The sequence below is a fragment of the Lagopus leucura genome, unplaced genomic scaffold (assembly GCF_019238085.1).
Source record: "Lagopus leucura isolate 7727_CA_CO unplaced genomic scaffold, USGS_WTPT01 Super-Scaffold_739, whole genome shotgun sequence".
Lineage (NCBI taxonomy): Eukaryota > Metazoa > Chordata > Aves > Galliformes > Phasianidae > Lagopus > Lagopus leucura.
In genome coordinates this window covers 7,323,000-7,339,542 of record NW_024962255.1, presented here as the reverse complement: position 1 = coordinate 7,339,542, position 16,543 = coordinate 7,323,000, and the positions used below count along the sequence as shown (strand labels likewise).

General features: G+C 39.9%; 1 protein-coding gene across 4 annotated transcripts in view; it reads left to right on the top strand.

Annotated features, from left to right (window-relative positions):
* Nucleotides 1-6,752: 6,752 nt before the first annotated feature.
* Nucleotides 6,753-16,543, top strand: part of FAM13C (family with sequence similarity 13 member C) — a 45,075-nt gene continuing 35,284 nt past the window's right edge. For 2 of the 4 annotated variants that reach the window (XM_042863300.1, XM_042863298.1), the window contains exons 1-3: nt 6,753-6,905; nt 11,061-11,117; nt 12,791-12,974. In XM_042863300.1, the coding sequence (XP_042719234.1) occupies nt 6,844-6,905; nt 11,061-11,117; nt 12,791-12,974 (303 nt within the window). In that variant the 5' untranslated portion in view covers nt 6,753-6,843. Of the gene's footprint in view, nt 6,906-10,196; nt 10,274-11,060; nt 11,118-12,790; nt 12,975-16,543 lie in introns of those variants that run through there. The other 2 variants (XM_042863299.1, XM_042863301.1) reach the window with 2 other exon arrangements.

The following is a 16,543-nucleotide window of genomic DNA, read 5'->3' as shown; positions in this document are numbered from 1 at the left end:
AGGCTCATCAAATCCAAGGAATTGGACCTGCTAGGCTATAAATACTTGTGCAGCCTCCTCAGGTGGCATAAACCAGCATAGCTCAGTATGGACCACTGGTACACCTGCCTGGTCCTCTGAGAGAAGCCTCTTGCTGTTGTAATCAGAGTGGTAGGAAAGCACACTGTGTTTGGTGAACTGGAAGAAGGGCCTTATAAGGGGTTTGTTGTATGATTCTGCTTTTAGTGTTACTTGAACTGTCCCTCAGACATCACTAGGACTAATCAGCAGTCATCATGTACTGCTCAGTGCATGCTAGAGGAGAAGGCCAGCTGCATGATGAAAGCACATAATTACTGATAATGGAGCTCTTTGATAGTGCTAATTGAAGTGGTTTTGCCTATATGTCACAGAGAATAAACTCTGACATCAAGCAGTGTTGCAAGTCAGTTTTGTTACGTGATTTCTAAACTGGTTTAGATTTCATTATGTATCATTCTGGCTCTTTAAAGCATTAAGCTGCAGGAGAACCAATGTGATGGGTACTGCTGTGTTAGTTACATGGGGGACAGTGGTTTGCAAAGTATCTCATAAGTAAGGAGGTTACTGCAGGAAAAAAGGGCAAGTATTGAAATCTTTCAAGTTTGTATGTTGAGAGATGTATGAAAGAATAACTGAAACACGTTTGTACATGCATGCATGTTTATTTGCATGCACGCAGGTTACACAGTTGGATTCCCAGGTGGTGAGGCAGAGTTCTGCATTGGGAATTCTGAGTAAAAGTGTACGCATGCTTTCTTGCTTATTTTTTTTCTTTCAGAAAGTAAGCAGATTGCCCAGTAGAGTCAACCTTGTTCTAGATGGTAACAGCCATCCCTTGAAGAAAAAGCCAAGGGTTATGAGGGCATCTTCGTGCAAACACTGTGCATCTTTTTCATGTCTGGGTTTAACTTGAGCCAAACTGATTGTGTGGCTCCATACAGTGCAAACTATGGAACATCCCTAGTCCTGCCTTTCCTTGTTACTGATGGTCATGAGGTGTTCCTCTTAATAACTTTACTGTATGTAATACTAATTAATACTGTTAATGTTTTCCATCCTGTTTGTAGGTCTCTAACATAATCAGTCCGGAGTGTAGAGAAGGAAGCATGACCCTACAGTTCTCCTGCACTGTTAGATAGCTAAAACAACAAAGAGGGAGCAGTGTTTAAAAAATACAGCCACCAAAACAAAACAGCAGGAACACATTGGCTGCTGTTATCTAAATGCATTCTTCCCACATGCGCTGCTCCAGGGAAGTATTATCTTGTACAGCATCTTTGCCTGTACTTGCCTCTCTTCCTACTATCACAAAGTAAAAGGAGCATAGTGAGCTTGGAACACATCAGGAAGAGAAGTTCCTTCAAAAAGATCATTCGTGCAACCCTGATATTTTCTTAAGTGTGTGGTTGCTAAAGATCAAAGCTTCTTAAATTAAGATGTTTATTTTTTAGGTTAAGTGATCTGTTGAAGTGTTCTGGATGCCTCATCAGAACCAGATGTGTGTGTATTTTGCTCCACTCTTGCAATGCTCAGAAAAAAACTCATTGTGGATTAGTTGTTTTTTGAGACTAGCCTGATTTTTTTTGTGTAATCTTGCTGGAAATTGTTCTATCTTCCAAGGCAGTACCAAATTACCTGCAGTGGATGACTGCAGTCAAGCAAGTTTTAGTGTCTCCAATGACTCAGTCACTAGCATCAATTTGAATGCTACAGCTGAGTTTATCAGGCAGCTTAGTGCATGCTGGGTAATGATTCTTGGGATTCTACCGAGACTGCTTGCAGAGCAGAATGAGCTTCACAAAGGCACTTGTTCTTTAATAATGAGATTTAAGGTGTAGTTCTGTGTATCCAAAATAAAATAACAGCACAATTAATCTAGTCTACAGACTTGTGTGATATTTGCTTTTGCTAACTGGCCATGGCACCAGTAGCACAGCAGTGTATGCAACCTGAGCAGTGGAACCTAAGGGACTAAGTGGCTCACAAGTCAGAATTTCCAGTCTGCAAAAAATTGTACATTTCCGTTATATTTTTCCTTTTTGATCGGTGTGTGGCTGTGCCTTTTGGACAAGAGTAGGCATATCTCCCTCAGTGCAAACCTGGACATACTGTGGGAGTATGAAAAGAATTTATGGGCACGCTGCTGAGGAGGCTTGAGCAAGGAAGTACTGTGCAGCTTACTTGCTCACTAACATGTCTTCAGCAAATATGGCCCTGAATGTCTGTGCAATTACCCAATACAACATACCTTATAGAATTGCCCTGGAATGGATTACAACAGCTGTGCCTGCATCTATGCTCAGCTGGAGTCTCTTTCTGCATGAGCATGTCTGTGCATTTTAAGATATACAGCAGGATCAGCTGAATGCCTCCTTTTCCCCCAAGTCCATTAACTCAGATGATGTGCTAATTAGGTCACTGAGAAAATCAAAGATACAGAAACTGGGTTGAGTGTTCACGAACCTGCATGTAACTGCAGTATTTTAGTTTAATTTGTCTTAAGCAGTTTTTTGATATATCTGATAGCGTTACCCATAAAAAGGCAGGCTGCGTGTCAGGCAAACAACTCATAGAACACTTGAGTATTTTGAGCTGCTTGGGTGAAGCATTTGGTATTTCTCATATAAAAAAAGAGAATGTGACTTCTCTCTCAGTTAACTGCTCCTCTGTTTATGCCTTCATGATCAGAGAATAGCAGAAGTATCCTGCAGGAACCCTTTTGAAGAGAGGACAACACACTGCAATGATCCACTGTGCTAACCTTGTGCTGCAGAATGATCCTTGCTCTTAGCCCATAAAAATCTGGTGCGTTAGAACAGACTTGATGAAGGTGGAGAGGAGTGACTGCAGAGCCCATCCATTTGTTTTCTGCCTAAATAAAAGTGTTCAGTTGACCTCAGAAGTAGCAGATCAATCTGACACGCAAATGTATTTAATCTGCTCTTGGTGGGTTTGAATGTATTTCATCTATAAGAGAATATGCTATATATGTACACAGGTAAGACTGAGCGCATCTGCGTTCAGCTACAATTTGAGAGAGAGATAATGGACTGTAGGAGCACTTCAGGGCATTGCTACTTGGCAGGAACACACGTACTCGAAGGCAAACAAATTTGCTCAATATTTTTATGAGTCTCTGAGCTCAGCTGGTTCTGGCAGAGATGACTTAATCCAGAGAGGCAGTAGGGGAGAGCTCATTCCAACTTTCCCTTTATTTGGGAAATGGAACATGAGTAATGTCTTCCCAGACAAGAGGGAGCCAATGCGGTCTCCTTGCCATGCACAGCATGTCACACTGCTTCTCTCGTGTCCCTCCACTGCACCATCTAGTGCAGCTCCCTCATATGGCATAACCATAGTGTGAAACACAATTGTCTCTGGTGCAGCCATTTCAGCACAACCGCTCTGTACACTGTGGAATAGCAAATAAAGTAATAATCAAGAAAAAATCTCACAATAAATGCCATACTCACACTATAGGATTGCACTGAATTTGTCATTAGCAGATAATATATGTTAAATACAAAAGTACTAACTTCCCAGAACATTAGTGAAGCGAAAATTCTTTGTAAACCAGTAATTTCCCCTCTAAACATTCAGGTTAGTTCCCAGCACAAATTCTTCATGATTCAGTGCTTAAGGTTGAAAGGCCTCATCATTTGCTTGTGTCAGAAATCTTAGAACAGACGTTTACTCAGATGAGCGAAGTCTAGAAATTGTGGCTAAGATTGTGCTGCAGAGGTGAAACCAAGCTGCCACAAAGTCTGCAGGTAGGTGAGCATTTAGGCAACTGCAGATTAACAAGTTTCACCATGTCTCCTTCTTGTCTGGCCTTTTGGTCTTGATTGTTCTCCATTCTGTTCACCTGTAGCCATAACTGCTTTTTCAAGTAAATTACAGTGTGGCCTCTGCCTATATGATCACATTCAAAATGTCTCACTACCTCTCTCTTCTTTCATAGTCTTCTGCAACTAGACCATACCATCGCTATATAGAATTCATTGGCTGATACATGTTTATAATGCCAACTAATCTGTTCTGAACTTATGAATGCATCATTTGTACTGAGCATGCCTTTATTACATGCAAAACTGAGCTGGAGACCAAGTGACTCCCATCTCACTCTTCTTCCTGAGTTAGCAGTAATTCTTGGTGAGAAAACAAAACAAAACAAAACAGGAAGAATGGAATTTCTATACCGATCTACTTGTCATCCATAAAAAGACCATATATTACTCAATTTTTAAGAAATGAGCAGCAACATATTTCGGAATCCTGATATCTCCAAAATATATGGAGACTTTTTAGTTTGGAGTTTTCTAGCATTCTTGATATCAGCCGAGAGTCGGCATATGGGATGGTGAAAACAAAACTATGTACTTTCAAACAAGGAATTGTTTTTCCTTAAATACAGAATAGAAAAAAATACAAGTCTTTAAACTGCTCAACATTTAAAAAAAAAAAAAAAAGAGGAGAAACTCATATGAAATCCTTTATTTTAAGGATAAAAAGTTGTATTCTAATTACTTCAAAATGTAAGGTACTTAAATGCACACCTTACTTTACTGAAGTATAGCTTACTTTACATACAGGTGCATAATTATTTTCTTCAGGATTTAGGATGATGAAAAAACTGAAACATCATCTGAAACTGCTGACAAAGTATATCTGGCACAGTAACTTCCAGTATGTTGAAGAATGGTGTTTTATAGCATTTCAGGCCTCACCGACTTTAACTTGACTGCTGAAAACAAGGAGGTAACAGCCATATTGTGCTTTCCCTATATATTTGCACTTGGAGCACAGAGGGAAAAGACACAAGTTCAAGTGTGTTTGGTGCTGGCTCGTTATACAGTGTATAGTCTCACCCCGAGCACATGGGAAACGTGAAAGGACGGGAGGTAGCCATAGGCGCTAGCCAACATCATCTGTGAAAGATGCTTTTCCCTTTCAAGAGAAATTTCTTCCTTCTGGGAGTAAAAGAAAAGATGTAGAGATATTGTGGGTCTACTGTAGCTCTCTCCCTTGGGTTCCCCCAGTGGAAGGTTGGCTACATCTATATGATGGGAAGATTAGCTCTGAAACAGGACCCCAGTTTTAGCTGGCCTCTATTTTCATATATTTATTGATGTTATTCTGTTTTATGTGAAACTGTTGTGTTGGCTTGGCTTTGTTTTGTTTTTCTTTTTTTCCAAGTGATTTCACATTCTCGGAGGAAAAGACTATCCCATAACACTGGTAGAGCATCGTCTCTAAAATAAATGGAAGTTTGTGAGGAACCTGACATAAACGTAAAGAGCTTGCCTAGAAGAGATTTAGTAACGCCGAAGTTCATACAAACAGTGTAAGAGATGACATTTTAAACTTGGTTTCAGTTTGAAGCATTTCTGTTTTACAAAGTGGTCTTCAGTCACGTTCTGTTACTGGTAATAACAAGGCACTGCAGTATGTTTGCACAGGGACTGAATTAGCAGAGAATTTGATCTTAACACTAAGAAACGGAGAAATTATGTTCACAAGGTCATTCTGCTTTCCCTCTCCTTCTTGTGTGCGTGTAGGAAGGGGAATGGGAATAAATGTGTAGTGTCTCTTTAAGATCTACCCTAATCAATCTTTGATGCTTGTTAATGTGATGTTGTGATTAAAAGCTGTGATTCCTCCTTCATTTTTTATATTCATTTCCTCTCACAAAGTCTGTTTCTTTGTATGGCAGAAGTCCGTACAGACTGATCCCCAGACAATTTGTGCCGTGAAATAAATTGCTATATTTACAAATATAGAAAAGAGCAAACACATTGTGCAAGCAGGTAGAGAGGCTGCGAAGAGATGAAGATAAGGCACACAGCCAGCACTGTTTGGGGGAGAAGGGAAATTGTCACTTCTGTGGTCGTGGCTGCTGCTGCTGTGATGTGAGCTGCTGTGGGGAGGGGATGCAGCACCTCTCTGTGTTCCCGCTCCACTGCTGCTGGGGGCTCTGTGCTGCCGTTGTCACAAATAGGAGTGCTCATAAGATGCTGTTGTCTGCATTACCCTCTCCTCCTCCTCCCAGCTCTAATATGTCTCAGTGAGAACGGATTTTGTTTGTTTTCTGCTGCTAAGATTTCAGAATGTTCCAACCCTTCCGACTGGATTTGAGAGGTGTTGTTTAAGGGGGAATTCCACCGCTGCCTCAAAACCAGCCATTTGCTGTATCCTGAGCTGACCCTTCCTGAACATATTACATCAAGTCTGAAAAATTTTGCTGCAGGAGAGCAGCAGCCTATTCCTTTCTTAGAAATGGTTTCATCTATTCCTTGCTGTTTGCTTAATAACCTTTTGCTACTTGAACTGCCCTTTCTCCCAGATTGTTTTTTCATTGTTTCCCTGGGGTCTGACTATGAGCTGAGTGTATAAAAGACTTCCAAATGAGAAGAAAAAAACCTCCAGATATTTTAACAGTCCTATTTCAGTAAATAAAAATAACACTGTGTTTGATTAGCCAATTGCAATCATTTAAAGAACAGAGTGCCAAATATTTTTTGTAAACCCATGGCTTTTATTAGCAGCAGCGTTACTGTTGTAAGAGAATATGATCCTTTTCTGAGCCTCACAGGCTACCTGCATCCTCATATTTATTCAAAGCACTGCTGGATGGGCTTTGTAAGTGTTGTAGGGCTAATCCCTGTGGTTCCTCGATTATGAGCATGTGCAGAGCAGCCGAAGGTACAGTCGCGCATGTAGAGCTAACACACACACAGACTTGCCTTGCAATGCCATGTTTGTGCATGTGTTTCTACAACTGAGAAGGAAACAGGGAGCCTGCCTGCCTTGCTGACTTGTCTGATGTTTTCTTGTTTCTGTTTCAGCATTCAGGATAAATCCTTCAACACCACAGCTTTAGCAGAGTAAGTCAACACTTTAAAGATGTGCCTTATTTTTAAATAAGAGTGGTAGAAAATAATTGTAAGTACTCTGTGAGAGGTCCCCACCTTTCTGTCATATATCTTGATTCAGGTTTTTCTTAATCTAAGTATATTATTGAGACTCTGAAAAGAATTGCATAAAACAGCTGCCTTTACATGTTGTGAGACCATTTAGAAGTAAAGTACTTTTCTGGGAGGATATAAATTCGATGTACATCATAAATGTTTAAATGTATGATTTCAGTGTAGGATAAATCTCCTGTGAATGTATTGCTCATTTCTGGTACTGATGATCTTGACAAACACAAGTGTGTCAGAACGCATGCTCTGTATTTCCTGCATGTGTGAGTAGGAAAAACAATTATTTAAAAATATTAAAAAAAAAAAAAAAAAAAGACAACAAACACAAAAGCATCATTTAGATAGACCAGGCACCAAACAGATTGTTCCTTTGTAATTATTTCCATACAATCATTGAAAAGGTTCTCATCTTTATTGTGATCATAAGGATATATGCATTGATTTTGTTGCTGTTATAAAGAGACAACAGAAGAAGGTGAGGACATTAGAAAGTTACAAAGGCAAAGTCTCTAGGGAGGATTACAAATGAAATGATCTTTTTAAATTCCAGTTTAAAACACTTTAATTTAGATATTCTCTGTGTTATTTTGCATGCTTTTGATTGTTTCAAAAGCTTTTAGGGAAGACTCTTCAGCAGTAATGTACTAAGCAGTGTCTTAGGAAGGAAGTGATTTGTAGATCTGTTGTATATTAGATGAGTTTTACACTGCTAAAATGCCCATAATTTAAAAAGCCCTAGCTGGACTGCGATCTGTGTGCTTAAGTGTCATGGGGATGCATTCTAAAAGCAGGCCAAGCTGTAATTTAGTTTGAGCTATCACTCAGTACTGTCAAAATCACTAAAGGAAAAGGTAAGAAGCATTTATTGAGGAGGTCTAAATAATTTTTCTCTCCTACATTCTTTCTCTTGCTTTATTTGATATTTTACATCACTTGCTCTTTCTGTGTGATTGGGTAAATATGGGAAGATTTAATGGGGGATAATAAATCATCAAATCATTTTGAATTGTTTCCACGTGTCCCTATTATTTAAGTGATGAACTGTGGTATGTAAAATTCATAAAAGAATATCCAAATTTCAGGTACTGTATATATATATATATATACACATATATATATATATTTTGTCTCCTTTCCTTTGTACTGTGCCCTGACATCCATCTGTGTTTCCCACAGAGATTCCCCTGGCGTGGCCTGGTGCTGCCTGCCTCACCCTTGAGGTTTTCTAGGACATGAATGTGATGGTTTTGCTCATTGGAGCTTTGTGTGATCATAAAGACAAGGGCTTTCAGGCTGAGTGTGTGGCATCCCCTGGGAGGGGAAAGGGGTGCAGGCAGTGCTGTGTGGAGCAGAGAGGCAGCAGTGTGGCAGAGCAGGACTGTTGTCTGAAGGCTGAATCTCTTCATTTAAGCTGTTCTTGGTTTTGTTCCAGGGCCTTTAATTCATAATCTTATCTTACCAAACATAGAAGTAGAAACATGCTTTTAGAAAACAAAACAGACAGACAACATCCTTCAAAGAACACTGTCCAACTTGGTTTCCAAAGCTGATTTCCCTAGATTTCCTGTTTAAAGCCTGCCCCAAAGCCTGTTTCTGAGATCTGTTGAGAACACACAATTGTTACAGACTTCAGCACTCATTGTTTGTGCTGTGGCCATATCTGAAAATAGATTTCTTCTATTTAGCAGAATAAAGAGAGAGCTTGCCATGCAATGGTAGGCATTCCTATTTGACTTTGTTTATGTTGAAGGCTGGATGGTATACAACCAGTGAAACAATACTTTCAGGAACATATCTCCAGATAAGGCAAGTGCCTGGGGCTGCTGTGTTCCCAGCAAGCCATGCATGCAGGCCGATGGAGAAATTGTTCACAAGAACATCTTAAAGGTCAAGTTTGCAAAAGGAAGCAGTTTTCCAGCTGTACTGAAGTGGTTGCTATTGAAAGGTGAAAATGGAAAAAAAAATTAAAAAGACATTCCCACTAAACCGTGTCTGGAATACAGAGGCACTGCTAGGGAGACAGAGCAAAGTCTGTGTAGATTGGGATCCCAGTCTTTATGTCAGTGGCCAACGTCCTGCCCATTGTAAGCTTCAACCCCTGTAGTTTTATGCCTTGAAGCTGTTTATGTGTATACTTGATGTTTCAGGATTGAGTAAGATGCTGCTGCAGTTTTTCTGTTGATGACATCTAGTCCACATGGCCACAAGCTTTTAAAAAAATATATCAAACTCTTGCATATCCCTCTAGCTGTTAAAGACAGGTGAAGTTGCACAGTGAGGTTTAGAAATGGAAGGAGAGGAGGGTGAACGTGTGTGTGCTCATATGCGCAAACTGGTGTCAAGAACACATAAGCTCCATTTCTTAATGAAACCAAGGTGAAAACACTCTGTGCTTTCATGGTGACCATTTTCATTATATCACGAATTCATCTTTTTAAAAGTCCTACTACGGTCTTGGCCTTAAGCAGTGTCTTGTGTGAGTGAGTTTTGTCAGTTAATATTTATCCTTGCTGATAGAAAAAAATCTATTCACCCTTTCAAATTTGGTGCTTCTGAACTTCCCCACAATCTTATTCATTGCATGATGGCCACCGTCTTCTATGATTTATTAGCGCTAATCTTTTCTATCTACTGGTATCTTGTTAGTCAAATACATTTTGTCATGCTCAGTTGGAGTATTTGTAACTTGTCTTCATTTATGACTGTACTAGATGCTTACTTAGGCTTTCTGCTTCTCCAGCTCACCCTTATTACAGACAGCTGAGAGCAGGTGATCCCTTGGCATACTTGCCCAAGTTAAGAAGTACTCACACAAATACGCACACATGGACTTGGCTGTGTTCAGTTGCCCACCATCCTTCCAGAGGGAAGGGGATAACCGCACCCACTGCAGGAATATTATGTGATTAGGTGGAACATGCAACTGTAGGTATGTATTCCAGTTGCATGCAGCAAATGCTTTCATCCAAATGCTGATCTATTCAGGAAGTGTTAACACTTGAATGTCCCTTTAAATAATTTCTGCAGCAGTCAGGCTTTTGACAAAAACAGGCAGAAGACTGGTGGGGAAGAGGAATACATTAAAAATCTTGCCATCAAATTGCAATGCAGAGCTATGAAATTATCACTTAATGTGCTCTGTCCTAAGCTGGGCAGCTCTTCTAAAAATTTAATAAGTCAGCAGAAGTACAGCCTGCTTCTCCCGTAATGAAGAGATTCTTCTGCCAGCTGACTTCCAGTGATCCAGGCCTACTTAGTGCCTGCACCCTGTGAGTATGAACAGAGGGTGAGGAGAGGGCCCCAACTTCTCCCCAGAAATAATACCTGGGAAGGGTATGTACTTATTTGTTGGGAGTCTGTGCAAATACATGTATATTTATTTGAAGAAAAATTGTTTTTTGGCTTTGCAGTTGTTTAATTCTTTAAAGTTAGTGCCCAGTATACTGCTCATCACCAGTATTTTGCATATATATGTAGAAATTCTCTGTTTGATTATGCAGTCCTAGGGCAACTGTGCTGTTTTTTACCTATTGGGATGGAATTGATTATAATTTTTCATGCATTTTAAAAAATTCTGACAGTTCCCTTTTAAAGATTAATGATCATTTTGTAGTTTATGTGGGGATTCCATTCCCTGCTGCTCAGAGCACAAGGAATGACTGCTCTACTGTTGCTAATGTTTTTGTGAGTCTGGGAGAAATTGTCTCTAATTATTATTGTGTTACATGAAGTATATTTTAAGAAATTCGAACTCAGACTTTCTTGTAATTTTCCCAGTAACTTTTGAATTCTTTGTCATCGTTACTTTCAGCTGGCTGAAAAAACGTATGCCAAACTGTGTACAATCAACATTTCAAATCCTTTTCTTCCTCTGAGATTGAGACTTAGAGATTTAGATCTGTGGAGAAGCTGTGGCATTAAAAGAAACCAGCCAAGGTGTGAGAAAATGAAATGCGTTTATGCTTAGTTTGAGCTGCATGGTCATGATTATTGAAAGCTAAATTTCTGCAGTAGCAGAAACTATTTATCAGCAATTATTTTGTATCCATTTCCAAGGTGTGATGAGGATTCAGATTCTGTTTGTGGAGCTCACGCAGCCAGTTCCAGCCCCAGGTATTCTACTGCAAATTTTGTCTGAAATACACTGGCAACAAGTAAAATCGCCAGAGTGCATTTTTTAAATTGTTAGAAAGAAACCTTTATTACCAAGAGAATGCATAATCTCTAAGGTATTACCTGCTGTAACTATTACTACCTTTGGGAAGTGCATTTTTGTTGTAGATATTTATGTGTAAGCAGTATAAGAATTAAATATTTTTATATAAATAATTATATTATGTTCTATGTTTCTTAACTTAAAATCACAATTAGTTTCATTCAGGTGCAGCTCTGATGCTATTACATTGAATTCCTCTGTACAGCACCCGATACAAAGCAATAATAAGTGGAGCTGTGTAACTGTGCAAGGATATACACATTGAAGAGTTCTTGTGGGGGGAAAAAAAATCCTTCAGACTAATTTAATTGAAGTATTCTTGACATATGAGTCTCTCATCGCTGTGCCCGTCTGTTAATTGCTAGATGATGCAACCTTTTGGAAACATTCTTTGAATCAGACAATACCTTAAATTTAGCAACATTTTACATTGTTGGAATGCCCATAGGATATAAAGCAGCCTACCCTGTAACAACTGCCTTGGAGGACACTTGCAGAAAGCGTGGGCAGCAATGGTTTTAAGTCTGTAAACACCCTGCAAGCATCCATCTGGAGGCTGTTGGGTCACAGATGGAAAGTGAGTTTGGCAGCTCAGAATCCTTAGGTTAAAATGTTGTATTAGCAAGATAGCATTTCTCAAAAAAATAAAACAAAACCCTAAGGGCATTTTAATTCAGTATCCCCTAGAATCCCTTGGTTGTGTTAGGTGCACACCAGGAAAGAGATAATTTCTCAGTTAACCCTTATTTGACCAGCTAAAGCTAACATCTAGATTCCCCCAACAAACTAAGCAGCAGCTGGGGACTTCAAAGCAGTAGTGCCCATCTGCTCATCCTGCCAGCTGCACAGGCAGTCTTGCATCCCTCAGGGAATACATTAATCTGCGAGAGATTGGGTTGGATGGGTGCAGATAAGGACAGAAAGGTCTTCTTCAGGGCACGTTTTCACCCCGTAGAGTAGGCAAAGTTCAGTGATTTCCAGAATATCCACAAACAATGTCTATTTAAACCAGCAGAAGGGGGACTACAAACTGGTAGCACATTTTAAATATTCCTTCTATCCAAACATCTCCCCTGTTTTTCAGATCCTACTTTGTGTGTAACCTTCCTTGCTTTCTGTAAAAGCCCTCAAAATGTTAGAAAGAAATGTCAGAAGGGAAGTGTGTCTGTAGGGAGAAATTACTCTACATACCATCATTTATGTGGGATTATAAATCAGCGTGAAGCATTGGACAGGGAGGGGTCTGCTGCATGAACAAGTTTCAGGACTTATTTGGGGAGTATGAAATGTAGCACTGAGGGCAAAGAGTGCCTCCAAAACTAGTCTTATTCAAATGGCTCCCTAACCGAACAGGTAACAATATGAATGGCAGTTTAGCTTCTGAATTTTCAATAAACAGTAGCTTCTTATAATCATCTTACTAACATATGCAGTGTTTGTTTGGTGTGTAGAGAACGGCCTCATAAAATTAAATCACCATGAGTAGCTAAGTTCTTGTTGCTGTTCTTCATAATGTTTTGACAGGTGTCTGAAGTCCTGTCTAACGGATTTCATTTTAATTCTCTTACAGAGATGATGATAACAAAGAAAACTATCCAGACAACACAGCTATCCTAGAAGAAAGGTGGCCGCCTTTGCAAGATACTCAGCAGCAGAAGGAGCAGGCTTTGAAGCCTGACATGGGCAACTTAAAGCTAAGAAAACCTAAGCCTGTCTCAAAGTTAGAAAATGGAAAAGGCCACGAGGAAAGTCAGGTAAAGACTGAATTTACTAATGTCTGAGCAAACACTCATTTTGAAATGCAAACTGAGAATGAAAACTGAAATCCATGACGTGATTATGATTCTACGGTAGTCTACTCCAGTTTTCAGGGACCTGGAGTTCTGTGGCACTCCTGTAATGATAGGCTATTCCTTGGAGGCAGGGAATTGCAGAGAGGTTGCAGGTGTTGTCAGAAGTGAGTAGAGAACATATCTCTAGAAGTACAAATCTCTTCAGATTACCTGTGACTACTTGATTAAATTCCTCCTGTTTTATTTGAATGAGAATCTCTTACAGTAGTATTTTGTCTGCTTGTGGAAAGGTTTGATATGTCTTACTTTCTGTTTTTCTCACGCTTCAATAATTCCTCAATTCCAAAAGACTACAGAGTCTACTACTACTGCTCTGCCCATGGGTTTCTTTGGCATGAACTGAGGGGAGGAGAAATGTAATTTTTCTAAAAGCTACAAAAAAAAAGAAGAAAACGGGTATAAATGAAGAAGCCTCTGCAGCCAATGGTTCATATATATTGCTGCATTGACTTGAGATTTACCACCCTGCAGCATTTCCTGGTTGTGCCTCTGTTCCCTCCTGGTGTTTCCCAAGTTGTGTCTCATGTGCAGTGTAAAGGATTGAGCTCTCCTCCAGGTTTCACTCTTCAGCAAAAATATTCTCATGACTGGGACCACTGATGTTAACTTTGGCATACTGGCAGCCTGTAGCAGAGATGAGGCTTGTGAGATGTCTGTAGTTTATCTCTTCTTTTATGTTTGCTGTATTTGGCTGTTTTTTGTCTCTTCTTGTTTGTGGATGGAAATTTGTAGAGAGCTTTCTGAAGTGCTTGGAACTCTTCACAGACCAGGAGTGATTATGATCCTTTTTTTTTTTCTTTTCCCAATTTAGAATGAGAACTCATTGTTTAGGATGGCATGCCTTTCATTTGAGATGAGGAATGTCTTTTTGGATCCTGAAACAAAATCAAAAGCCAGTAACATTCTAGTGGCATTACCACAGTCTCTTTCAGAACATTGGTATCAGCTCTTTCCCTAATCTTCTTGCATGCTTTTTCTGGAGTTTATCGCCAAGATAAGTAATAAAGTACTAACTTCTGCATTTTTTTTTAAATTTTGTAGATGTATTGTATTACTAGGAAATACTATGTAAGCTGCAGGTAGATGAGATATACCTGCTTATTGGCAGATAAACGATTGGAAATTTTGCCCTACAAAGGGCAAATGGAGACAGAGTTGTGAGGAAGTCATAAGAAAGGGCAACATCTGTCCCATACATCATCTCTTGCTCTTTCAACTACTTTCAGTCTGAGTCTCCTGTCTGCCCCCTTCCTATGTCATGCCTGCATCTCTCACTCAAAGTCAGCTAACATAGCACAGATTTGCTGCTCCATAGTATTTTATGTATCCTAAAGATGTTAAATGAAAACGTTTTCTTTCATGGGAAATTTTTTGTTCATATATTTAGACTGTCATAAAATAGCAGTGCAACTCAGATGTGTAGTCTTGGGAATAAAACACAGTATCCGGCAAATAATTTTCTAGGGCTTAACTTTGGAAAAACAAGATGTTTAACATGCCTGTGAAAAACAAGGCTCCACTTGCAGAAGTGCTCTGGAAAGTGTTTGTTTTCTGTGTGGAGTTTCTCGCTGAGATCCTTGTTGTGTTGTGACCTTCAAAACCCTACTGCAGCCCTTAATTTTAGTTGGTCACATCTGCCTGTCTCCATTTTGAAGCTGAAAGTGATTTCAGCTATTTCAGCTCCTGTTTATGTGTATGTGGTTGTTACCTGGAAAAGTGGACCAAATTGATGCTTTCAGAAACTGTGCAACTGTATATACTTTCCTTCTGTGAAACACCTTGCCTCCAAGACATTCTGAGAGATAAATAACGTACATACAACTAGCTGATATCAAGCTGACAAACAATAATGTTACCAGATGTGTTGTAAATGAAAAGTATGATGCACTGCAAATGGTGGCTAAACTGTTCATCCTCATTTTTCTGGGTTTCTTGATACAGAACACTTTTTCAATGGACTCCTCACTTTCCTAGCAGAAGTTTTCTGTGACATCAAAACCAGAATGTGGCAATATTGCAGTGACAGTATCTTTTTAAAAGATGTTGCCCTGATAAGCCAAGAATGCTTTCTGCTCACAACTATGTGCTGCTATTAGCTGTAGTTTTAGAAAATAGTCTCCTTAAAATCAGAAGAGACTTCTGGTAAATAAGTTTGCAGCATGTGTGGAAAGGATTTAAATCTGTTTGAGTGGAAAACAAGTTGGTGTGTTTCTACTGGAGAGAATCCAGGTGATTTCCATTGTAGAAAGGACACTCAGCAGGAACAGGCATCTGTGCTCTTGTAGGGGAAGATGGCCAGCATGGGGATTTGGGGCTTCACAAGGCTCAGCTGTGTTGAAGTGTGATGTTTGTGCCTGTTTTTTTATGACACAAGTGTAATACTGTGTACACATAGCCTAGATCTTGTTGAATAAAAGGTTACTGAATTTGCTATGATGATTAACAGAACAAAATCTAATAATAAAAGTTCAATACCAGATGACTTCAGCTGACCAAATATCAACTGATACAAAAACATTAAAGAAAAGCTATTCCTTGGATACTGTATGCACTTACTTCTTTGGAGGCTAGAGCTGGGTGTGGGGGGGATCTGTAAACTTTTCGTATTGAAAAAGAGGCAGGCTGCTGGAATGTGGTTCTGCCTCAGTATTCCAGCTACTTGGGTTCATCTTTGCTGTTGTTTTCAAGAACTTTTCTTTTTTATCAGTTCTGCAGCACTGACCTATAGAATATCAAATTAAATAGGTATTTTTGTGTTTCAAGATCTAAAGAAGCATGTATTCAGAATAGCCTTAGGAAGGACAAATGGCAAGGAATGGAAAGCACTCTTTCCTAATGCTTTCGCTATCATTCACCTTTGGTGCACAATGATCACAGAACCACCAAGGTTGAAATAGACCTACAAGATCATCCAGTCCAGCCATCACCAACAGTTCTCACTAAACCATGTCCCTCAACACAAAATCCAAACGTTCCTTGAACACCTCCAGGGTCGGTGACTCTACCACCTCCCCAGGCAGCCCATTCCAGTGCCTGACCACCCTTTCAGAAAAGTAGTATTTCCTAATGTCTTCTTTGGCATAACTTGAGGCCATTCCCTCTAGTCCTATCACCAGTTACATGAGAGAAGAGGATGATCCCCAGCTCACTACAACCTCCCTTCAGGTAGTTACAGAGAGCAGTAAGGTCTCCCCTGAGCCTCCTCTTCTCCAGACTGAACAATCCCAGCTCCCTCAGCTGTTACTCATAAAGCATGTGCTCCAGACCCCTCACCAGATTTGTTGACCTTCTTTGAACCCGCTCCAGGGCCTCAATGTCTTTCTTGCAGTGAGGGGCCCAAAACTGGACGCAGTACTCGAGGTGCGGCCTCACCAGAGCTGAGTGCAGAGGCATGATTACTTCCCTGCTCCTGCAGGCTGCACTGTTTCTGATACAAGCCTTGATGCCATTGGCCTTCTTGGCCACCCAGG